General features: G+C 52.5%; 3 protein-coding genes across 3 annotated transcripts; 1 reads left to right on the top strand and 2 right to left on the bottom strand.

The window, feature by feature from the left end:
- Positions 1–8,506: 8,506 nt before the first annotated feature.
- Positions 8,507–11,315, bottom strand: LOC34623125. Its single transcript, XM_026337397.1, has 4 exons — positions 10,503–11,315; positions 9,730–10,270; positions 9,092–9,291; positions 8,507–8,704 (listed from the first exon to the last, which is right to left on the bottom strand). Exons 1-4 carry the CDS (start codon positions 11,313–11,315, stop codon positions 8,507–8,509), a joined length of 1,752 nt encoding a protein of 583 aa, XP_026193182.1.
- A 216-nt stretch (positions 11,316–11,531) lies between these two features.
- On the top strand, positions 11,532–15,627 carry LOC34623126. Its single transcript, XM_026337396.1, has 9 exons — positions 11,532–11,644; positions 12,448–12,531; positions 12,772–13,195; positions 13,446–13,615; positions 13,756–13,830; positions 13,948–14,078; positions 14,286–14,826; positions 14,997–15,201; positions 15,424–15,627. Exons 1-9 carry the CDS (start codon positions 11,532–11,534, stop codon positions 15,625–15,627), a joined length of 1,947 nt encoding a protein of 648 aa, XP_026193181.1.
- Positions 15,628–16,338: 711 nt separating this feature from the next.
- Positions 16,339–18,209, bottom strand: LOC34623127 (adenosylhomocysteinase). Its single transcript, XM_022736260.1, has 2 exons — positions 17,906–18,209; positions 16,339–17,462 (listed from the first exon to the last, which is right to left on the bottom strand). The coding sequence occupies exons 1-2, from the start codon at positions 18,207–18,209 to the stop codon at positions 16,339–16,341; spliced, it is 1,428 nt and encodes a 475-aa protein (XP_022587685.1).
- Between the last annotated feature and the right edge of the window lie 5,759 nt (positions 18,210–23,968).

Here is a 23,968-nt window from a genome sequence, read left to right as displayed (position 1 = left end):
GGCAGGAATGTAACTTATAAAGATGAGAAGAGGCTCGGCTTTCCGAATGCCTTCTACTACATCAAAGACAGTCCTTTGATTTTCCAACTAAAAAATAAGCTTCGATGGTGCACACCATGTTGGCCCTTCGTAGAATACTCGTAGCCTTTCTAGCCACCAAAATCAACTAAGATATATCCGAAGAAAGGACCGACATAGCAATCGTACCAGCTGCTTTCTGACACCAGGCTCCCGTCTGTTCGAGGTAAAGACTGTTGTATTGCTGGATCTCCATAGGCTAGGCAGTAGCCACCACACCCTATAGAACATGGGAAATCTATTAACTTTTGCTTCGCCAGAGATTTCACGCTTACACGGTGGTACAAGACAGGGTTTCAACATTATGGGAGTCAGTCACGTAAGGAGTAAAGACGTGGCCCCTCTAGGCACTCACCCTGTGTTCCAAATTGCTTTACGTGGCATGTGGGCAAAGATACGCTCATATAATGCGGAGCATTCCAAACTTTCTGTGTAGGAGCTACAACAAATCAACAACCAAGCCGTTTCCCTTCTCAATTGTTACATGATGTATATGAAGCCCAGTCTACAAGCAACTGAGTGAGGGCTGCCCAGATGAGAAAACGGCCAGCAGTGGTGTCATCAGCAGCCACTCTAAGACAGTCTGGAGGGTTTCACACATTCATGCACGCATGGATACATGCGAGCACATAGCAGCAAAACCAATTACACAGTTCTGTACAAAATCTCACTCAATATAACTAGTGTAATGAAAAGTTTTTAGGTGTAGCTTGATCCGCTATATCCACCTCACCCTAGAGATAGCCTAGATGGAGCATACAATGTGTAGCACCGCACGGTTCAATACAGCTGTTTCTCGATTATCCATTGGTTGTGGATGCAGTGAGATGTTGCATGATTCAAGAATATTGAGCTGGTTTTGATCAGATTATTTTGTACTCCAGTAGCCTGATTTCTAAGTAGCGATGTGCGGGAACAAAGCTTGTTGTCGATGGAAGTTGACGGTGGCAGAACACCCGTTGCGTGCGGCAGAGGCCGGCTTCCAAGTCGATGTGAGCGCATTGGATCCACACCTGGTAGACAAACACAATGTGTCAGCAGATTAAAAGTTTTATAAATGAGCCTACGAAGTTATATCAACCACAGCGGTATGAAGGCCGTAAGGATTGGCAGGTACCCGAAGATTTCATGAGCCGGCTGGAGATGTACCTCGCTTTTACGCCCTCTATGAAGAGAGACGTTTGCTCCTTGCAAGATGGGTACTAAATAGGAAAACACTACAGTGTTGGTCCTTTTTACAAAGAGGAAGTAGTCTGCATACAGAGGCTACTATAGTTCAAGCCTCCGCACAAACCCTGGCTCATCGGTGAGGGCGAAGCCAGCTCCGCAGTAAGCTTTAGGATAATTAAGCAAACCGAAGCAGCGGAATGTGGCAATAAATACATGATCGAAAGCTATGACACTCTGGCTCTCAAAGTCACAACGTACACACACTGCTGCACTTCAGTGGCTTATCCCAGATCTACTCAATGGGCTACCTCGTAGTTGCAGGATGGGTGCTAACTGCGTGGTTAAACAGCCGACCGGTGGGGCGTTCACACCTTGGGGCTTCAGAATAGAATAATTAAGGCTTCAAAGTCTATAATAAAAGCGCAAAAACCAACTCGTGACTGAGATCTTGTGGATATCGTGGCGGTGTCAGCCAGCCGTAGCCTACACGCGAAGGCGAACGGTAAAAGCAGGTTGGGAGGCAGCCGCGCTTCTAGACAGACCCAGCCAGCCCCCAACGATGCAACTACTTCCTTTTGTGAATAATTAAGCCTTAAACTTTGGAAACTGAAGCGAATGCAAAAGGCCAAAAACTGAGCTTAGCGGATGCAAGCTGCTTGGCGAGTAAACAAGCTGCATCAGGAAAACGGAATGCCGCACGCTGCGGCGTAGTAAAGTAGGATACGACAAATAGAGCTGCCGCTAGGCAACCCACTATGGATTGGCTCTGCGGTGATACAATACACTATCGGTCAAGAATTGTTCGCGTTGCTTGTTAGTGGATGTAGGGTGAATATATCCTCCGAGGAGGCGGCATGGAGGTGCTAACTGCTTGTTCAGTCGTTAGCGCAGTCCCTAAGACTCAAGTTTACTGAGGCTCGTCAGACCACAAGAATAAGCAATACTATGGGAGAAGAATTTTACTCAAGCTTGAATTTGGGTCCTACACCATTCTCCATGACCTATGCTGGGTATGTGCACCTTGATATAATCGTAGTATGCCATGGATGGCCTACGAAGAGCGTATCTGGGGCCCCGGGAAGACACTCATTTCTGTTTGGTGAGAGGGAAGATAGAGTGGTTATACAGCACCAAAGTGAGGCAGAGCCTTTTTGCGGCCGGTTCAGCAGCGCAGTAGGTGAAGATACTCCTAGCACGCATCCTGTCTTGGTGGCTCTGCAACAGGCTATATTTTTGGAAGTTCTGCTTAAGCTTGCGCCAAGCCATAGCAGGAGTGGGCAAATTTGCTGAAGAAGCCCAAGAATCTGGCCGATAAGGACGAACTCCTAGCAGGCCGGCCATTTGTTGGTAGTTTAGAGAGGCTCATGAATATAACCCCCGAGTCAGTCCCAAGCTGTGCTCCCCCGTATCGAGGGCCCTTAGGGCATGAAGAGAAAAGTTAGGGTCAGGCGGACGAATTGTCGATACAAAGCATTACGGCTGATCAGTGCTTTTTGGATATATCCCACATCCCAGTTTTGGCCCAGACAGAGGAGGGAAGGTAGTGCATATGGGTTTAGTTAAAGCCCGTGGAACAGATAACTGTGAGGCAGAAGCTCCCTATCTGTCAGATTGGAGAACTCCTTTACATAGTACACAGGTGAATAGTCGTCTCGAAATTTGACTGCGCAGTCGCTTTTTTACACATTCCCATTGACCTTGATAAAAGATACAATACACGTTCCACACTCGCACTCGCCAATACGAGCATGTGTCTATTCCGTTAATACTTGATAAGGCCATAGCTGAACTGCAACGGCAAGCTACCCAAAAAGATAATGAGCCCCCAAACGGGGGGGTGCCTGGCTGTACATGACCAAGGTCAGTCCAGTACTTCAAGAGCATCTACAGCGAACCAAAGGCGTGCGCTTCAGCTGTCGTGGGACAAGCAGTAGTACGTGAAGGCACACGAGTTTTCTTGCAAAGACATTTGTGTTGCTGGAATTCCAAGATTCGACTGCAGGAATTGTTATACTGGAAGCAGTGAAGTCGTGGCCTTTACTTTTACACACCCCTAGAGATACTGCGAAGCCCAATGGGCCCGCACCTTGTCATAGCAGTTTGATTCCTGGGATCTCTGCTCCTGTGACTGATATGCTTAGAGCACCAGAGTATGTGGCATTAATAGAAGAGACTGATGGCAGAGCAGTGACGCTTAGAGGCCGCCCTACAACTTCTCCGATGGTGGGCTGCCCGTTGAGGAGCGTTATTTCTTTTTAGCAATGCGCTGGGGGCTGTTCTACCTTAACTTGCTACGCGTCCATCAAAACACCAAATTATTGTTTATTTTCTCATCGCTTCACCTTAGCTGAGCAGCGATATCAAGTGCGAGAGAAGGAACACTCTGCGTTGTGCTGGGGCGTGAGAAAGTGCGGTGGCATTTTACTGCCTAAATCGACCATCGGCCTTTGATGTACCTCACATTAGCTCTTCACGACTTTGTGACCCTTGAGGTGTTCACTAGCTTGGCAGGTCGACCTGACTGAAATATATTGAAAGCATCACCAATGTGGTTGCCTGCACGCCCTCACGACGCGCCAACGGTTCGCTGTTGTGCGCAGTTTCCCTTGTTTGTGATAATTTACGTTTCCTCCAAAATTTTCATGAGTCATCTGCAGTTGAAATCTATAAAGCCGCTATCATTGAATTAATTTTAGAATGACGAAAGGGTGAACAACTACCAAGTTGTGATGACTTCTTTGAATTCAAAACAAAGCGAAGACTGTGTCATTTGTACATTCTGAACTTCTTTTCCTGTGTCTGATTACGCAAACACATAGTTTCTTTATTGCTGGCCACGGTGGGATTCAAGCTCCAGGAAAAAAGCTCACGTTACTTCTGGTGACCTGGGATGCGTCCTTGGCAAAGGAGTATGACTGTCATGCCCAGATTTTCAGCAGTCGATGGCTAAAATAGTTTGACGCCCTGGTCCTATGGAAAAGCTTCTGGCCCCTGAAAGGATTTGTACTAAATCAACAATGGGCTTTGTTGTTGGAATGCTCGAAGTCAAAGCCCAGGATGGCATCCACTTTGCTTTCAACAGGTTGGGCAAATATGCCTATATCATTCCTTGTCGAACTCTGTTCCGCTCAGAATAACGCTCGCTTTTTTTTACCTCACGTGTGGACACTTCATGGATTCCTCAGACGTACCGTTACGGATATGGATTCGAAGCTCCTTAATGCGTCCTGGCCTGCCTTTATGACCTGCGTACACGTTGACCAAAACATGGTCATTGCAAATCAACCTGAGGCAAATGAGAAACCAGCTAGTAATAACGATACTCTTCTGCAGTGTATGTGACTCTACGACCAAAAAGCAACTAGGTGGCTTAGTTCTCTTTTTTCTGAGAAACAGGTCAACAATATTGCAGTCCACACTCGCCTCCCGGCTGTCCTTTCCGCAGCCCTGGTTCCCCTGGTCTACGCTAAGGGGAGCTCCTTCAATTTGGGTCTGTGCCTAATAGACCGGTGTCAGTAGCCACCCTGAGCAGCATAGGGATTCAGAGAGGACTAAGTAGTCCGCATGGATGCCTTCAAAGAGAATAACAAGCCTTGAGTTTTTGTGATTAGCAGTGGTAAGCTGGGTTTTCCGAGGCCGGGGATTTGGTACTGATGGGTCGACAGGCTGTACGAAGTGCACCAGAAGGTGGGCAGGCGAAATGTTGGCAGCCATGTGGCTAAAACCCTTTGCCATCTTGTCGCGAAGTAGTGCTCTTTCTAACTCGCATTTTCACCAGAAACTGGAGGTGCCACAGGTCTATCAATATTGGTTGACCAAGGTTTCAAACCCCCAATTACTCGCGGACTTTGTTGCACAGCCAAGTTACTCGTGTGGAGGCGGAGGATCCACGGAAATCCCTAGACGTGCTGGATTCCAGGACTGTGAAGTTCTGGGACACACTAGGCAAGAACCATCTAGTGAACCATGCTGGGGAACACCAGCTTGTGCGATTGGCGAAAGTGAGACTGCTAGCTTCGTTGCCTGCTGGATAATTTGCGAGTCTGTTAGGTTAATAGCACTGGTACTCATAGTCACACTCCTTTGAAAGCGTCCTTTCCCAGTGCATGCTCTGGCTGATACAACTATCTGCAGCTATGGGTATTGCTTTGAAACTTCCGGCTGCTATTTTTAAAGTGCTTCGTACACTCAGATTTATGCGTAGGCACTTCCAGGTACTTTGTCTCAAAAATCTTGCTTACGCCTTTTGTGGGCATTTGAAGTCGACTGCACCGCATTGTTTGGCTGTATGCACATCCAGATATTGTAGTATTTGTTGCAAGTCACAGCTGAGGTAGTTTCAATGCTGATTCTCTTCACGCCTGTTGCCTGTCTTCTGTTTTCTCCTAGCGAAAGGCTCACATATATCAACGCTCCCACGACACTCAGCCACTGCGCCGCCGTGGTCTCATTATTTTGATGTGTTGGTTGGTGCTGGCTGGTGTATGTGCCATTCTTTCCGTCTATATTCTCCTTGCCAGTTGACGCAAAATTTGCTTGTCTCATGTTTTTTCCGTGTCTGTGCCTGCGTGGGTAGTAGCTGTAGGGCAGGAACTCTTCCGCTCTCTTGCATGCAGTTGGTCTCGATGGACGGATAGGGAACATGAGGGCGAGTTTTATGAAATGGGAAGGAAGGTGTAGCGGGCTAAGCTACACTTGAGCACTTTCTACTGCACTGGTTATATTCAACTAAATTAGCAAAGAATCGACCACTCGGTTTGCCTGTTCGGACATCTTGTTTATTGTAAAGTACAGTTAGCTCGATACAAGGAGACGTAATGGTGTGTGCAGGGGTGTTCTCAGCTACGCCTGCAAGTGGTGAGAGTGCTTACCCTTTCCCCTCATATCGACACCTCTGAGAGTCGCGGGCAGGGAAAGGGGGAAGCTTTATTTGGAACAGCTTAGTAGCTTTGTACGAATTTCGGAAAGTGTTCAGATGTAGCTTCGGCCGCTGCGCTACACTTGTTGTAATGCCTTTAGAATTAGGCATAAGGCAGCAGCTGCTGTTGTTACTGCTACTGTTACCGTGGAGTTCGCAACACTTCCCCAATCAGGCTTCCTCTTTCCCTCCATATGGGCAATTTTCGTCCATCAGTGGAATGACGTAGCAAACCAATGGCTTGGCGGTCAAGGAGCACTATCCGCTGGAAATCTTGCAGCGGCAGCAACAGTCCTGAAGTACAAATTAAAAACTAGGGTCAACTGTGTATTTACGAAACTCGATTGCCACTGCAGGTCATGCGCTCCACAACAGGACGAACGGTGTCTCTAGGGGCCCCCAGCAAGGGGCCCCCCCCGGGATGGGATTCAGGGACTGGCCAGACAGCCCCAAACCTCCCGGATTGTCAGCCTTTCTAGGGCTTTTGTGCTGTAATCTTGGGGGCACCGGCGGTGAAATTTCCCTCGAATTACTAAGCACTATAATCCACAGTACCATCTTCTACTGTCCTGAGGAAGGGTTGCTGGCGATCTACCCGGCGACCCAACAGTGGTTCCTCCCTGGCCTTCGGCGAAAGGCTGCTCGTTGCATCCTCCGTTCTTTCTTTTGTTCTCTATTTTTAAAAATGTCCACCAGTCCGGGGTAGGCTCTTCAGGCTGTCTCGTGTGTCTGTTCATATGTGGCTAGAATGGCCCCTCACCCCGTGCCTCCCCTGAGGGGACCCGTGCGCATGGCCGCCGAAGGGTCTGCCTCTGCATGGCTGTCGGAGCCCCAGTTGGTTCTGTCTGTCTGTGTATTGCACCACTCGTCCCATTCAGTCCCTTGGGGTGTATGCATAGTACACTGTTACGTTTGTGTGTCGTGTGTGCCTGTCTGCCCCTCCTTGTGCAGCCTTGGTTTTGCCAGCATCATTCTGCTGCTGGATCTACCGCAGATGCCGGCGATCTTTGCAGCCAACGTCTCTAAGGCCTTCAAAAAGGGGTTTACCGAACTGCGGAACCTTACGTCCCAGGAGGTCATTTACCCAAACAACAGACGTAGGCATTCAACGACCCAAGCCCTACAATGACCCCTAAAATGCATGCTGAAGCACTTTAAAGACCCCCTTATAGAGCTGTCTTTCCTTCCTGAAAGGCGAATATATATGAGGAAGATGGCATGTCAAAAAGGCAATCTGGGGCCTTTTTATGGCTGCATGTTGCGCAGTTAATATCCAAGACGCCAATACGAACCGTATGGGCCGCCCAAGGGCGTATAATCACGGTGAGCATTTTTCCATATTTTTGGTTGCATCGCTAATGGGTTTCTTTTTCCACTAATCTGTGAGACGTTCCTGTATGCGCATGGCCAAATCACCCTTCCCTATGTATGCTGCCTCGACAGGCGTTATGTGCCTGCTGCTGCCCCTTACTTCTTGCCCTGTCAGGCTCCATCTGAGCAGAGCCCCTCGCTCACGCCACTTCACTTTTACTACCCTAATTGACTTGCGTTTAAGTGCCTTTTGCGCTATGCAGATCCGTGGATGTTCGGCACAAAGTTTTGAAGCTGAGGGCACAATTAGCACTAAGGTCCTGCAGGCTCCGCGAGCTTTCTAGCGGCTCACCACACTATGACGGGCTCAACTAGGGCCCTTTTAAGAGAACTCTCCATGTTTGGAGTTGGTGTGGAGAATCTGGCTCCCCAATCCCCGCTGCAGCTGTTAGGATGTGCGACTTCAACTGCCCCTGTGGATTCATTTTCTCCCTGCGTAGCGCTCAGGGGTGGAAGGCGCTGACGCTGTGAGCAAACAAAGGGGCACATGGGGAACATTTAAGAAGGATTTCGGAGCTTCAACGGACTATGCGCTTAAGTGATATCTAGCTTTTTTGTCGCCCTGTCTGTCGCTAGCATCCTTAGAAAGACAGTGTAGAAAGAGAGAGAGAGCGAGCTATTCTCTGTCCTGCATGCCCGTCGGCGCTACTTTTCTTAAGGAAAGCACACGCCCCAGCAAGTGGCATCTGCTGCAGCCGGCTGAAAGCAAATTGAGGCCCCCCAGCCGCTTCTAGCACTTGTTCCTTCCAATGTGCATGGAAAGGACGTATCCCCAAATCTACTGAGGCAATACACTTTGCTTCTACCCGTGCATGCACCCCCGTGCAGACTAACCAAGGTGCTACAGCAGAGGGCGAGCCCTCTATGCCGACAGGCTGCGGGAGTGTAGTTAGCGGTTGGTGGGTAGTTGTTCTAGGCGGTTTACGGGCTACATTTACTGCTCGGGAGAGGCAGACAGGAGGGGGTCCCCTAGGGTGCCTCGACAAGGTCAGCGGCCTTACGGTGATGGAGAGTCCAAAGGCAGCGCCACACCCTCTCTATTTCGTAGCACCGACAGTGGGGGAGGCACACATGGCCGCAACCAGGGAAGGCGCAGGGGAAACTGGTTGCACTTCTGTAGCCGTAAAAGACCCCAAAAAAACCCTCAGACAGGTGTCCTGGTCTGGTCTGCTCACAACCGCACACAATGAGCCCACACAGACCTGGAGCGGCGGAGTCGTAGGGGGGAAGCTTCCTAAAGCTTCCATCAACCGGACTAGCGAGGTCCTCCTCCACCTAGACGAAGCACTCTCGCCTCTTCCTGCACTCGAGCGTGCCTTCAACATCACGACTGGTGGAAGGCAGACACTCTTCAGTAGCCCTGCCTACGCAGACCCTTACAGACCAGCTGTCTATCTGTGGTGGTTGGATTTGAAATTCCGCCTTTTCTACCCGCCTCTCCCTGTCCAAGCGCATATAAAAGGGCCGGCGGCGAAATACCGTGCAAAATTTTGCCCGTGTATGCCTTCTAGGTGGGGTGCTTTAGTGCAAACGGCGGCTTGCGAGGCGCCTCACCACAATACAGGGGACTTCTGAGTCTGCCTGCTCAAAGAATCCTTTGCAATGGAGTGCACAGTAGTGGTTTGCGTAGATGGCCATGACGTCTGCCATCAGCTCAGAAGAGAGATACGGGTGCGCCTGAAGCTGCAGGCTAAAAGGCAAGTCATGCCCCGAGAGGGTGAAAGCCGGGCTTAGATGTTGGTAAGGCTCAAAACCTACAGCAGCACACCGAATAAAAACAACAAGTCTAGCAGTGCACACTCCGCACACCCCAATCGCGCCTCTTGCCTCCGCCCGGCTGCCTTTCTCTGCTCGAGTCCAATGTCAAAACGCACTGCTTCTCCTCCATATTTGGCCCTTCCTCCCAGTGTCTCTCTCTCTATCTCTCTATGTATATATCTATCTCTATCTCTCTCTATATATCTCTCTCTATATCTCTCTCTATAGCTCTATTTCTATATCTCTCTATGTATCTCCGTGTGTGTGTCACTGTTGAACGCTCCCTCTTTGCACTGTACGCCTTCCCTTCACTTCTCAGAAGTGTTGTCTTTTTCTTCTGGCATGCGCCTCTCTGCACCCTTCCCTCTGTGGCCTTGACTATTGGCTCCGCGTGTGTGTCTTTATTCCCCCTCCTCTGCGTGCGTAGGCCTTGCCTGCGTTCTCCTCGGGCGCCATGAGTGCGATCTGCTCCTCTGCAGTGAGAGCACCTGTTCCGGAGATCGACATGAAGTTGAAAGGCGACAGCACAGCATCTCCTCGGAAGCACAAGACCCTGAAGCAGCTCGTGGTGTTGCAGCTGCACGCTGCACGACGCGCACTCCCGCTTACCGCTGCAGCCCGCGAGGCAGCTGCAGATCTGTGGGCAGCCCCTCCTGCTGCTGCTGCTGCTGCTGCTGCAGCGGCTGCCGCCTCAGCACGCGTGGCTTCGGTGTAGTCTCTGCCGTCTCCCTGCACTTCCCTAACACGGCGTCCACGCTGCTGCTTCGCGAGGTGCAGCTTTTCCTCCTGCAGCTGCTGCAGCAGCTGTGGGAGCAGACGGTGCTCCGCCTCCATTACGGCCTGGGCTTGCATGCAGCAGCAGCTCCTAAGACCTCGTTTCAAATATAAACCAAGGCCCACTCCGGAAGTAGGCTCCTTCCGCACTTCCAAGCTTTCACGCAGCGCTAACGAGTCTGTCGTGCTCCATGCGATTTTCTTGAAAGCGGAGCAAGAAGGCAACACAACATAAGAATTTCAGCAGCAGCACAAAGGGGCCCCCCAGGCGTGCTGTGCTGCAGCGCCAACCAACGTGGAGCAGAGAGAAGCGCGACAAGCGGTGCTCAGAGCAGCGTGTTACCCCCGCCACCCCCCCCCCCCATTCTTCCCCCCTGAGGCACAGCTTGTAAATTTAGCTTCGGCCTTGAGAAGTTTCTCTATCCCTACGTACCTCTGCTAAGGCCTTGCAGTGGGATACCTGCATCCGAGTAAACTCCAGCGTAGTGGCAAGAGGGGCCGCGCGCCCTCTGCAGTGCCTCTTGGGGTTTCTGCGGAAACTACTGGGAAGGCTCAAGCTGACTTCAGCCTCCTCCGTCTCTGCCACGTCCTCTCCTTGGGTGCCCCTAGCTTCTGCTACGATGACTTTTCTCATTTTTTGCGAAGAGCGCCTTCCAACGGCACGCCGACCCCCAGAAACAGACGTTTCACGGCCCCCTTTAGACTCGGTATTCTCCAGCCGCTCTCCCGAACAACCTTCAGACAATGCGGATGCTGGTGCCGCCGCTTCTATGTAGCTGTCCTCGTCTTCACAGCAAGCCGTCACTGCCGCAGAGAGTGCTGCGTTCGCTATATCCACGCATGCTGGACTTCTTGCATCTCGAATTTCCGCAGCTTCCGCACTTGCTGCCTCTGCACCCGGCTTCACCGCTCCAGCGGGGAATAGGTCTGTGTGGTCAGCTGCACCCACGGCGACAGCTGAAGGCAGTACTGCTCGACTTGCATAGACTCCCGAGCGCTTACGTGATTCATCGGGCTCGCCTAATGTTGATACAGCAGTTTCCGCTGGCTCCCTGTGTGCGACTGGTGGCTGTGCTGCTGCCTGCTCCGCAGCAGCACCTGCTGGTGGCTTCGAAAGGGCGACTACTGCTCTGCTTGCTGTCGATTCGCTGCTGCTAGCGAATGGTGGTGATTCTGCTGCGGAGGGTGAGACAGGGAACTCCTTGTGTCCTAGACATGCTTCTAGCGCTGTTTGCATAAGCGGCATTGCGGTGCGTTGCTTTCCTTTGCTTCGGAGGTTGAAGCTGCTGCCGTTGGCGATAGCTCTGTCTGCATGCCACAAGTGCTACCAGGCTTGCGCCGCTAGAAGCACTGCTCGGTCTGTACTGCCTGCCACTCTCTCAGCCCCTCCAGCAGCAGCTGCCCCCGTCTGAGCCAGGGAACCTGTCACTGCTGCCCTGCTGCGATCTGGCTGTATTGCCAAATGCGGTGTTTCTCCGCTCCCGCTAGATCTGCTGAATCCAGCACCGAAGAAGCTGCGCTGCTGTATCTGGCAGGCTCTGGGTCGAAGCAGGCGATATTCCGATGTTTGGTGCAGTGAGGGTATTGCGATTGTCCAGGCCCCCCCTTCAAATGCCCTCTCTGGCCTTAAGGAGCTCGAGGGAAGCCCTAATGTGTGTATCTCATGAAGAAGCTGAAACCGCATATATATACATGTATCCTTAGCTAGTGCGATCCCCCGATCGTAGCACCCTGCAAGCAACGGAGGGAGAGGGGAGGGGAGGGGGAGGCTTTCGCTGGCTCACTGCTCTGTTAAGAACAAAGCGCACGCACCTCCACGCATCCTGATCCTGCTACTCTGGAATCACCGCTCTGCTGCCGCAGCTGCCGCTAGAGCACCTAGTGCCAAAGTAAGGGAAGATCGATGAGAAGCGACGCTTTACCGCTCTCCGCCTTGCCCGTGTCTGGAAGCCCGCAGTCTTTCTTTGTTTGTTTGTAAAAGCCTTCTGTCAAAGAAGATGATCGTGCGCTTGGATTTTCAACGGGCCACTTGCTGGTTGGACGTTTGAGCGGATTCTGCCAAACAAGTGACCCCAGACGCCGTGGTTCGGGGGCGGCTGCGTTGCAGGCTAGAACGCCTCTCGCTTGGTAAGCCACTAAAGGCCGAAACTTTCAAGTCTTTCACCGCAGGCAAAGCTCCAAGGACAAAGAGCTTCACTGTTCGAAAGTTGCCAAGAGCTGCCCACTGGGGGGGGAGGGGGGGAAGGGTCGCATGCCGCGCAATAAGGGGTCATGCAGCTCTAGATCTTATTGTCTTTGCTTTTTAATGAGAATACAGGTAAACGCTTTTCCATAAAATGTGGAGATCTTACAAAATAAGCCTCGATCTCCAACCCCAGGTCAGTGACCGCCGACAGGCATGCAGCCCCATGGCGATATCCAGCGTTGCAACAAGCCCCTGCGGCGCAAGATGCTCGAAATTCGCTTCAATGTTGAATTGACAGATGGCTAAAAGCTAGTTACTTGATATCCGTACTGTAGTAAAATTAATAAATCTGCCTGCAAGAACGGCTCTGCCCCCCTAGCGGCTGCGTTAACTGTGCTGCGCGTCAGAATAGGCGGCGAGACCTCGCCGTTAAGCTGTGCTCTCTTTCACTCCTTAACGAGCTACTTCTCCTTCTCCGCAACTCTGTCTCTCACTGATATATCCTCGGCTGTCTTAGAGGCAGCGCCTTGACGTCGCAGAGTAAGCCCTTAAATGAGTTCTTCCAGACTGGGCTCAGGCGTCCTGCAAGTGTAGCTGCCATCTGCATCCTGAACGCGCGATTTTCCAAGCGTTCAGCACCGGCAGCAGCAGGAATGCGCAGTTCCAAACCTCTCGGACACCCCAGGGGACCTCAAACTGCCCGTTCGCCACCATGGCCTCAAATGCAAACGTCAGAACTGCTTGCCGACCTGCAGTGGATCGCGTCCGAGGAGAGGGGCACCTTAACGAGCCAACTGGGATCTCACAGGGATAGCTTGCAGCAGCAGCTGTGCCTCATTAAAACACTGGAAGCCGCAGACGCAGGGAAGGACACCGCCGCTCTTGCTGCCGCCTCCGCTCTCTTCCAGTGCGAATGGAAGCGGCAACAAGTGCTGCAGCAGGTCAGTACGCTGCTCTCTCAAAAGCAGCTAGCAACCGTTCCTTTTTCTTTCAGGACGAGCAGCTGAGTGAGTGAGTGAGTGAGTGAGTGAGTGAGTGAGAGAGTGAGTGAGTGAGTGAGTGAGAGAGAGAGAGAGAGAGTGAGTGAGTGAGTGAGTGAGTGAGTGAGAGAGAGAGAGAGAAAGACAGACAGACGCAACGTGAGGGGCCGCAAGTGTTGTCTGTATTGTGTGTCTGTGTCTTGTGTGTCAGGTGCTGTCCGCTTGCCTGCAATGCGAACTGCTGCGTTTTGCGTTTCTTGCTGCCTGCTCTTCCGTTTCTCCGAAGGTCTGTGCATCCCTCGCACGCCCTTTGCGTGTCGCTGCTGCTGCTCGTACCGCCACAGTGGGTGTGTTTTTAAAAGTAGACAGCTGCGATTCGATGCATGCGCCATGTTGCAGCGACAGCAGCTAATATGGTGTTTAGGCTTCGGCAGTCAGCAGCAGCAACGGGAGCAGCAAGATGGCCGGCAGTCAGAGCAGCGCGATCCGCAACACGAACTTGCCCGATCCTTGTGGTGTAGCATCTGTATGGGAGCTGCTGGTGCTTTGTCTTTCGCTCAACTACCATCTGCTGCTCAGAGTGTGGACACGTACTGGTATGCGTCTTCGCAGTTGGCTAGCACGCGGCCCCTTGCACTGGTGTGTGCAAGTGTCGAGTCTCGCTGTTGCCCTTTCTGCTACACATGTTTCTGCTACACATGTTTCTGCTGCAGGGAGAGACTTTGCGGGATGCCCGTTGTCTTTGAGGAGGGGGGACGTTGCGAGTTAGACGGACTGGACCTAAAGCAGATGGAGAAGGACCTTATACGGGAGACTTTCAGTGTCAATACGCAGCTTTTGAAGGGTGGGTGGTTGCTGTTGCGGCTGCTCTGGGTGCCAGCTTTTTTGCTGCGTGTAGTGCTCCTAACAGAGGAGCTGCTGCGAACACGGTGCTCCTGTTCCTGCTAGGCGTGCCATGGCAGCTGCTGCTGAGTGACGCTCCGGCCTGTCAACAAAAAAGCGGAAAAAAGCCTTGCACCTCTGACGCTGCTTTTGCTGCGGGGCTGCACAGGCGCCGACGGCATGCAACAGCTGTTGATCGGCATCTGCAGACGACTCCGCGAGGCAGAGGAATCCGCAGCACGAAAGAGCATAGCAGAGGCAAGGGCAAATGGAGAAAATTTCGCATCCTGCGGCCTACCAGAGACAGTCTCTGCTCTTGTCACCCTCGGACTGCTGCCCACAAATGTGTGTTGCATGGATAGCGAAAACAGTCCAGCGGCGCCGGCAACCCCGGCTGTATGGACGGCAGTAGCAAGGCTCTGCTGCACAATTCGTCTGCTGTCCGTCTCTTCTCGCACGCACGGAGGGGGGGCTGCTTTTGCCGCCGTTTTCAGAGCCTTCTCCTGCCCAGCCCTTCCCGTCCTGTTGCAACCCGATAATCGAATTATCCCAAGTGACCAGCCGCAGGAAGGCGACTTGCAGTCTGTGACGCCGAACGTGACGGAGATCGTATTGAGCAGCTTCGCGCAGCAGCAGGAAGGGCCACAAGGGGGGCCTCTTCCCTCTGATGGTCCCTTGCTGGCTGTCGTTCACACGACAACTCCTTTCAAGTGAGAACTGGCGGCTCTCCCACTGTGCAAGTTCTCTGCGCATCTGCTCCTCCTCTGTGAAAGCGCTTCGTGGCAGGCACACGGGTTGCAGCAGCGACTTGTAAGCCGCAAAGACACCGCAGCTGCAATCCATAAGTCTTTCTTTTCTGCAAGGGGTGTGTCTGCTACAGACTCATCTTCCCAGAACACGAGCGCTACAGCACCCCTTACGATGACCAGAGGCAGGATCCGACGCAGCAAAGCCAACAGGAGGAACTTTTAAAACGTCTTGACAGCGTGACGGTTGCCGCACATTTCTTTGCTACCTTGCGCAGTGTTTTGCTGCCGCGGCCATCTGCAGAACTGCGGCAGTTCGACTCTGCCCTGGCTGACCAGGTATTTCGCCTGTTGTGAGACGGGCTTTTTTTTCTCGTTGATGTGTGCGCCTCATGCTTCGTGTTGGTGTAGGTGCAGCACCGCTGTTGCAGCTCCTTAATGACAGGGTTTTTCTGTCTTTCTTTCGTGTTGCGCAGACGGGGAGCGGGAGTTCGTGTCCAGCTCTTCGTGTTTGCTTCCAGCTGCATGCATATCTGCTGTGCCGTTGCCTGCTACCCCCAGGTCCGCACTAGAAGCGACGCAGCCACCGTTATCGCAGCCGTCTTGACTGAGGAACTGCGGCAAACAGCTGCAAACAGCTGCAGCGAAGCAGGTTTTTTGTGGCTTCCAGTCGAGCGATCGCAACAGTGGGTGTTGGGGCGCAACAGCGCCGCGTCCGCAGGGGGAGTGCAGGTCGAAGAAGATGGTCAACCTCCTGGTTTGTAGCCGACTAGGCCATGTGCTGAATGGGGAGAGCTAGACGTGCAAAAGGGACAAGGATCTGACTGGGCCTAACTAGTCTCGACGACACTGCTCTTTGCAACCCTCCACACACTGCACCTGCAAGACGGCGAGGTGCGAATTCACTAAACGGAGGTGCCCCTCGCCTCCCCCATCCGCTCCCTGATGTGGGGACGCTTTCGCCGCCTTTCCTCCCTGACCTTTTTAAGTCGGCGACGATGTGCTGGTGTAGCGTGCACGCTCCCAGCAAAACAGCACTGGCCTCAGGAGCAGCAAGCCTAGTCGCACTCCGTTGCTGCCAAAAGTAGTAATACAGGGGCCTTCACTGTGAACAGAAGTCTGTACAGTGTATGCGACTGACACGGCGTAACTTGTTGCTTTAGCAGTCTCGCTTTAGGCGGGTCGATACTGCAGCGGCTAACAGGGATTGGGCAAAAAGAGAGCGGTAAGCCAAAGGGAAACGCAACACTCTAAGCGGCCCACCAGGCGCCCTTGCGGCACTAAAAGGATGCAAGGAAATAAGGGAGGCTTGCCACGCCCCCTAGGATTTTAACCACACCAACACTGAATGTAAAAAGAAGTTTAAAGCCCTAGCCGGGTTAGGGCCGGGCACAATCGGCCCGGCATCTCAAGTGTCTCTGAGCCTCCTGCAGTGTACGATCAGCAGAGCAGCTTTTGCCCAGTCACTGTAACGTCTTAGTACCGGTAGTCGCTAGACTTGAACGGCCCTTTTGGGCTGATATGGAGGTACTGGGCCTGTTCCTCCGTAAGGGTGTTGACGCGAGCGCCGAGCGCAGGTAGGTGCAGCGCAGCGACCTTCTCATCAAGCTCAGTAGGCAGTCTGTATACATCGTTTTGGTACTTGCGAGTTTTGACATTCTCCCATAGAGCGATTTGAGCAAGGACCTGGTTTGAGAAAGAGCAGGACATAACGAAGGAGGGGTGCCCTGTTGCACATCCCAGGTTCATGAGGCGGCCCTCCGCCAGCAGGATGACGCCGTGGCCATCGGGGAACTCAAATCTGTCTACTTGGGGTTTAATATTTTCATGCTGGATCCCAGGCCACTGTCGTAGCCCGTGAACATCCACCTCGTTGTCGAAGTGCCCAATGTTGCCCACAATGGCATTATTCTTCATCTGGCTCATATGCTTCGCCATGATAATGTCTTTATTTCCCGTCGCAGAAACAAAGATATCTGCGTCCCGCACGTGCTCATCAAGGGGGGCCACTGTGTATCCCTCCATAGCTGCCTGCAAGGCGCATATGGGATCTACCTCCGATATGACCACGCGGGCTCCCTGACCCCTCATGGCGGCTGCGCATCCTTTCCCCACATCTCCGAATCCGCAGATAACAACTTTCTTGCCTCCCAGCATCACATCTGTGGCACGCATGATAGCGTCAGGTAATGAGTGCCTGCACCCGTACACGTTGTCGAACTTGCTCTTCGTCACACAGTCGTTCACATTGATTGCAGGGAAGAGCAGCTCATTCTGGGCTGCCATGTGAAGCAAACGGTGGACTCCCGTCGTTGTCTCCTCGCTCACGCCCTTCACAGCCTTTGCCATGCGCTGCCATTTCGTGGGGTCCTTCTGCAAGGTGTCCCTCAGCAGCTCCAGTATTACTCGCATCTCCTCATTGGATGCCTTCGCGGGGTCAGGCAGAGTTTTGTTCGCCGCAAATTCCTTCTCAGCCTTGACCCCTTCGTGAATAAGAAGGGTAATGTCACCTCCATCATCTACAAGCAGATCCGGGCCGTCGGCGTCCGGCCAGGTTAGCGCCTTCTCAGAGCACCACCAGTATTCTTGCAGAGTCTCTCCTGAGAAGAGACACGCATGCACACCAGATGGAGAGGCTAAGCCAAAGTGCAATAGACAGGCATATACCTGCACTCAACTCACACACTACATGGACACACGGAACGCCAAATCACAGAAAGGCAGAATAAGTAGCAGCGAGCAGAGGCAGGCACTAGTACTTTGAAGAAGAATGTCAGCATGCACTTCCCGGGACGCCCTTCTGCTTCATAGAGGGAAACAGCACCTTCATCCGGATTGGAGCCAGCCTTCTCTACCCGAGAGAACCTGCTTCCCATCTGGCGGCATGTGTCTCGTTTACGAATACAGCAGCCTATTTTTGCTCCAGAACCTTTAAGTGAGCGTAGATCACTTTTAAAAGAATACAAACCGGGCACTGCATGGCCTCTTGATGTGCGCGCGCGCGCTACACACAGCGAGGAGGTTGACCGGGGTGTATATGTACCTTTCCACGCGAAGACAGTGGCGGATTCGTCCCTGGCAATGGCAGCGGCCGCATGATCTTGAGTGCTAAAGATGTTGCAGGAGCACCATCTGAGGGTGGCACCTAGCTCTTTAAGGGTCTCGATGAGGACGGCAGTCTGCACGGTCATGTGGAGAGAGCCCGTTATCCTTGTCCCCTGAAGAGGCTTAGAGGATCCAAATTCGCGCCGTATGGCCATCAGGCCGGGCATCTCGCCCTCTGCAATTGTTATCTCCTTTCGCCCGAAAGTTGCCAGAGTTAGGTCCTTGACTTTGCTGTTTGCCATTGTTCCGCGGCAGTAGGGTCTTCTCTTCTCGACGAATCACACGTTGCACCGTCCACGCAGCAACAGACATGAAGCTTAATAATACAAAGAAAAGAACACTGGTAGAAGAGGGCGTGGGGGAAGAAAATGTGTTCAGGGCAATGCGTTTCAAAGCCCTTTCCCCACACTGGCCATGAGGGCCCTCTCGGGACGCCGTGGGGACCAACAAGACCCTACACTCTAATTCATTGTCTAATCGATAAAGCACTCTATCAATTCCATGCTGGGCTGATATTACGCCTCCCAATATGCTTAAAAAAACGCGTTAGGGGAGAGAAGCCTGGGCGCTCTCCCTTCTCTGGCCTTGGCGAGTGCTAGGTGGGCCTCTTGGTAGTTAGCTCTCTGCGCCCCTAGAAGGCTTTCTAAGGGCTTCATCCTCTAGGTGTAATATGCTGAATCGTTGGCTCTAGCGGCTGTGACACCGTAAGGAATACGGTTATTCCGAGCAGTACATACAACGGGGTCACGGGGGGCCCCTCCCTACCCATGCCGCGAAACACCATGGAAGAAGGGAGGCGGGTCAAATGGCGGAGAGCGGAGGACATCGAGGATGCCGTATCCAACTCTGCAGAGACGAAGGAGGATCCTCGGAAGGAAGATCCGCCGATGGAAACAGCGGTGCATTGGGAATTGAAGAAGCGCAAGAAGGAACGTAAAAATGACACTGCTGAGGGCGAAGGTGTACAGGAGGGCAACACAGAGTAGGCGCTAAGTCACAAACCTTCGACCACAGATCAACACCAACCTTCTATTGCTGCAGATTGCACACCAATGGAGCTTCTGTGTGACTCGGGGCCTAGGCACCTTCCGTGTCCCAGCCGCACCTGCCCTCCCCCTCATTCTTCCTCATGCATGATGAGCAGGAGGCTGCATCTCTTCCGTTGCCTTCGGCTTCCAGTACTTAACGCGTTGAGTAATTGCGTGGCGTGGAATCAGCATGTATCGATGGGTATTCCTTGTACAAGCGTGCATGCCTGTACAAATTAATGCATCTGTCTTACGTTTGTCTTCTATTACTGCGTACATCTAGAGCTTACGAGGGAGTGGCCAGTGACAACGCGAGCATGTTCAATCTCGGCGTGTCTGCTGCAGGTCTTGTGCAAGTTGGATTCCTCAGGACGCTTTTGCAGAGTCGCTGAACCTCATCCCGCGGGTAAAAAGACTGCAAACCCTAATGCCAATGTTTCTACACTAGCGCACGAAGCCCTAAAGCCCTGAAGAATGTTTTGAATGTGCAACCATAATTTCTTCACCCTAAGCCGCTTCAAAGTGTATGGACTGAACACACCCACCCGGGACATCTGTATCCGTGGTGAAAAGGTCCCCCATACTCAGAGAGTGGGAGATCAGGTTATTCGCGCTGCTTTTCATCGAAATTCCCCAAGGGCTTTTGTGCATCGGAGCTATTTTATGCGCTTGTATTGCAGGTTATTCCATTTCAAGGATCGCCTCGGAAAGGAACCCTCAGTGTGGCTTTGCCCGCCTCCATCGTTGCCAACGCGCAAGTCCGTAGCAGGAGCCCCGAAAGTTGTTGATCGGCAGCTTTTTGGGAAGTTCACTCCAGCCGCTGAGCTGTGTGGCATCTTTATTGTGTAATTTTTCGCATGGAGACTATGTTCTCTATTGCACGTTCGCCTATGAGAAGCGATACAGCCAACGGCTAGTGCTCGAGGTGTACATGCAAATGGCCGTCGCTATGCAGGCGTCTCCGACATGTGCCTGTACATACAGAGAAGTGTATCTAGATGCTTACCTGAATGGCATTTCTGGTCGTAGAGGGCCTAGATGTATGAAGGCCCCTATGCAACCTTCGATTTTGACGGCCCAGAGGATAGATGCAGATGCGTAATGTCTAAATGTATATATATATGCATATATAGACAGGATATCTGATGATTTGGAGGCGGGGGCTGCATTCTATTTCTGCCTGTGCTGCAGTCGCCTGAGTTGAAAGCTGCCCTCGTAGGTCAGATTGCCCGCACGTTAGTCATCATGGGAGTAGAGGAGATCATCATCTATGAGGACCGTGGTAAGGATCCAGAGACATGCAGGCGAGCCTTAGGAGGCGGGAACGTGGCGTGTGCCCCCTTTAGGAAAGGCCGCACCGCATCAGGAAGTTCCAAACAACTCTGAGACGTTTTACTCAACATACACGCACATGGCACTTCAGGCCTAGCGTCTTAGAACAAACACTGCAAAGCTCAGAATAAAGAAATCGGGGTTGCCTTTTGCGCTTTTTGTCAGCTTCTGCGATAGTCCCTTCTACAGGGCGCTCTGCGGCTTTGGATTTCTTTGTGCGAAACTTACAATACCTTGAGACGCCCCAGTTCCTCCGCAAGCTTCTCTTTAAGCTTCATCCAGGCACGCTACATACCCAGCTCTGTGGGAATCTGCCCCCACAACTTTTCGATAGGCCTTCCTCTACGAGTAGCAGGGTGCTTTTGGGGGGGAGGCAGCGAAACCCACAACTTTTCGATAGGCCTCCCTCTACGAGTAGCAAGGTGCCTTTTGGGGGGAGGCAGCAAAGCGCCTTCTCGTGTACTGCAGAAAGGGATTGATGAAGCAGGGAGTGCCGCCCGGCGGCATCTGCCAAGAAGGCCGCCTGCCGATAAAAGTTTTTGTGGAGGGGTTACACCAATTTTTCGTATGGTGCTTCACTTGTTGAGTGCCTTTTATTTGACGCACGCGTGAAACCGTAGATGATTGCTAACTTGCGGCTGTTGTGAAGAACGCGTACACTTTTGTTCCTTAAAGGCAGACGGAATACTCCGGGGCCCTTGCGCGTAATTTGTGGCTGTCTTTTCCCTTTGCCTCCTCCCATTCCCATATGCATTTTCACTGGGTATCTCGTGTTGCCGAGCCATATGATTTCTCCTCCTGAAATGTTTGTATTCTGGTGCCTCAGACTTGAAGTTTGCGGGGTTACAGAACCCTCTTGACGCCCCCCATCATCTCCGTCGCTCGGAATGGCTGCCCTACAGAGAAGGTGTTGTCCTTCAAGACCCCCCCAAAACTACGAAAGGCTGCCTTGTGGAGTGTGGCCTTGCCGTACCTGTCACCTGTTCTCAGCGGATACCCCCCGGTACAAGGTCAGGTTCACCCCATCGCTTCACATGCTGCTATCAATGATAGGGGGCTGCTAGGGAGTGGAACTTGCGGCAGGGGGTGTGCATGTATGCTGCAGAGTAACTTTGCGTCTGCACCCTGCAATGCGGACTGCGGGGGACGGTGGGCGGCTGTCAGCTGCCAAGAAGGAAGCAATTTTCAAGGGGGAGGCAGTCAGCCCCCAGGAACCACCGACCCGAGCCGGTGAGGCCTAAGGCGTGCTCGAAGCCTACTGCTTTCTGTCACAGCACATGGCATGGGCTTGATCTGGAGAGGCCTGATACAGTTCAGCTTCGCTACAAGCCGCGGAGACTGCTACTCTTTTTTTTCGCTGGAATTGCTAATGGTTTGTGTGTTGCCAATGCACAGCACCACTTGCACACACTGCTTTTTTCAGAAAGACAAACTGTAGCAGACGGCACAATATTCGCGTGTGCTGGCTTGTGTACTCCGCAGGTCTATATTGGGGCTACCAGGTGCGGGCTGCAGCATCCTTGCGGGAGGTCTTCAGAGGCCATGCCTTAGATGGAAGCTCCGGAGGGCTGTATGACTGCCTTGTTGGCACGTCGGAGAGAGGAGAGGCTTTGGGGGATGTTGCGCCCACTCTACAGTACGGTAGCTACAGGTATGTCGCCCTCTGTCGTCCTGCTTGCTTGATGCCGGTACTCACTCAGCTGATCTTACTATGCACAGAGTTCCTAGTCCGCGTGTGTTGCTCAAATTCAGTCACCTTTTGCTGGTCTTTGGTGGTGTTCATGGACTGGAGGAGGTCATACAGGACCCACAGGCAGGCGTTCCTACAGCAGAGGCCCGTACTGCAGTGAGCCAGTGTCTTGAAGGGCGATCGGTGGGGGCTTCAGAGGGGCTACCGTCCGACTTACGCAGGGCCTCTAAAACTCTTTCCCGCCAGGGTTCCCCTGGAGGCCCGCTGCATTCCTTTATGGAGGGGAATAGCACCGACATACCCCCAAGCTGTCTCTTTGACGAGTACGTAAACACCTGCCCCATGCAGTCCTCCCGCACCATCCGGGCGGAGGAGGCCCTCCTGGTGTCTCTTGCTGCCATGAGACAGGCAGGCATTCACTCGAGGTGCGCCTTTCAGGAGGTAGGAGACAGATGCTCAGGCAAAAGAAGGCCCCACCTCCCACCGCTTTTCAGAGTTATGGAATCCCTTAAGGCTAAGGCTCAACCCAATGAGACCTAACAGATGTGCAACAGCATCTTAACATACCAGGGTTACATTTTTCAGAGGCAAACAACTACAACGAAATCAGTCACTACTGCGATGGCTGCTGTCTCGTCCTTGTTTCGCATGGGCTGTTTCACCGTAGTTTTAGGCGTCTCCCACTGCATTCCCAGCAGTCTACCTCCCTTTTAGGCGGGAAGCGTCTGCTGTTTCAGTCTTTCCCCTTTGTGAACACCTCTATAGTACCGTATCCATTAGATTTTCCTCGAGGAGCCAAGCAAACGCGCCTACAGTGCCTTGTGCCTACCAAGGGCCCTGGCATCTGACTCATTTACTCCTTGGGGTTGTAGCATCCGCGCACGTCTCCATACTGGCGTGTGACAGTTACTACTTGGGGCTTCTAATGCCTCCCTCTTATATATCTTTTCGCACGCTTTGAATAAGACCTCTCCGCCGGTGCCGGCAATGTGCACCCGTAGCGTAAAGTAAAATGGCACTTCTAAGGCCTGCTGTGCCATACAAAACTCTGAAAAAAGGCTCGCCACTAGGGTGCATACATATTCGGAAGCTCATATCTCCGTATAGCCTCCGACGGTTCATTTGTGCCCTCTGGGCCCATTGCGTGAAGCCGGAGGATATGTAGCTGTCAGTGCATGCGTTAGTGAAGAAAAATTTCATGCAATGACTACAGCGGCTGCTGTAAGGCCAGTGGCTCTTGTTGTTAGTAGCACCGCCGTGAACACACCTTATACTAATACTAAGGACTGTCAGGGGAGCTCGTAGCGTTTGTTCTGAGGCGTGTGACCCTGCAAAAGTGACAGCGACAAAGATGCCTGAAGAAAGCTAAACTATACTTCGTATGTCCATACGAGAAACGTTTACGGCATAGCAACCCTTTATGTTTTGTATTTTTGCGAGTCCACCAAGTCAAGTAGGAAGAAGAGGAGGCTGGGTAGATTTGGCGGGAACGACATGGTTGCTTATTTTGATGATTTGCTAAGCGACGGGCACCTTTGGCAGCTGCATGCTGCCAGGCCGCGCGTGTTTGAGGTATCCTCTTACAGGCGGTTCTCGGAGACGTGTAGGCCACCAAATTTTATGTGGGCACAAGGAGGTTACTAAAACTGTAACTAGAAAGGTGCGCACATCGAAGAAGAGCAAAGCAGGGCGGTAGCTGAAAGGTCTATTGCCAGCTGCCTGTTCGCCGAATGCGAAACTGTGCCGCTAGTTTCTCAAATGAACAGAACCAATACCTTAAGGTCCACAAATCTTCCGCCTGAATTTCTACGCGTTTCTCCTCTAAAGCAGCAATTATATCGTCTGCGGGATCCCCGAGGGGCCCCCACGGGGAATGTCGGGGGCCTTGCAGGGGGTACGGCACGACGGCGTGTTTCTGCGCTGGGGCTGAGGGCGGCCTTCTGTTTTTCTC

Source organism: Cyclospora cayetanensis, unplaced genomic scaffold (genome assembly GCF_002999335.1).
Source record: "Cyclospora cayetanensis isolate NF1_C8 unplaced genomic scaffold, CcayRef3 CcayRef3_contig_18, whole genome shotgun sequence".
NCBI lineage: Eukaryota > Apicomplexa > Conoidasida > Eucoccidiorida > Eimeriidae > Cyclospora > Cyclospora cayetanensis.
This window is presented reverse-complemented; position numbering and strand designations above follow the sequence as displayed.

Coding starts and splice junctions, on each gene's coding strand:
- LOC34623125 (XM_026337397.1), bottom strand. CDS start 11,315: ATGCCGCTTATGCAAACAGCGCTAGAAGCATGTCTAGGACACAAGGAG. Junction 10,271..10,502: donor ACTGCAAGGCCTTAGCAGAG/GTACGTAGGGAT, acceptor TCCGCTTTCAAG/AAAATCGCATGGAGCACGAC. Junction 9,292..9,729: donor GGCGCCCGAGGAGAACGCAG/GCAAGGCCTACG, acceptor GTGCTGCTGTAG/GTTTTGAGCCTTACCAACAT.
- LOC34623126 (XM_026337396.1), top strand. CDS start 11,532: ATGCGGTGTTTCTCCGCTCCCGCTAGATCTGCTGAATCCAGCACCGAA. Junction 11,645..12,447: donor ATATTCCGATGTTTGGTGCA/GTGAGGGTATTG, acceptor CTCCAACCCCAG/GTCAGTGACCGCCGACAGGC. Junction 14,079..14,285: donor CAATACGCAGCTTTTGAAGG/GTGGGTGGTTGC, acceptor GGGGCTGCACAG/GCGCCGACGGCATGCAACAG.
- LOC34623127 (XM_022736260.1), bottom strand. CDS start 18,209: ATGGCAAACAGCAAAGTCAAGGACCTAACTCTGGCAACTTTCGGGCGA. Junction 17,463..17,905: donor CACTGTCTTCGCGTGGAAAG/GTACATATACAC, acceptor GTCTCTTCTCAG/GAGAGACTCTGCAAGAATAC.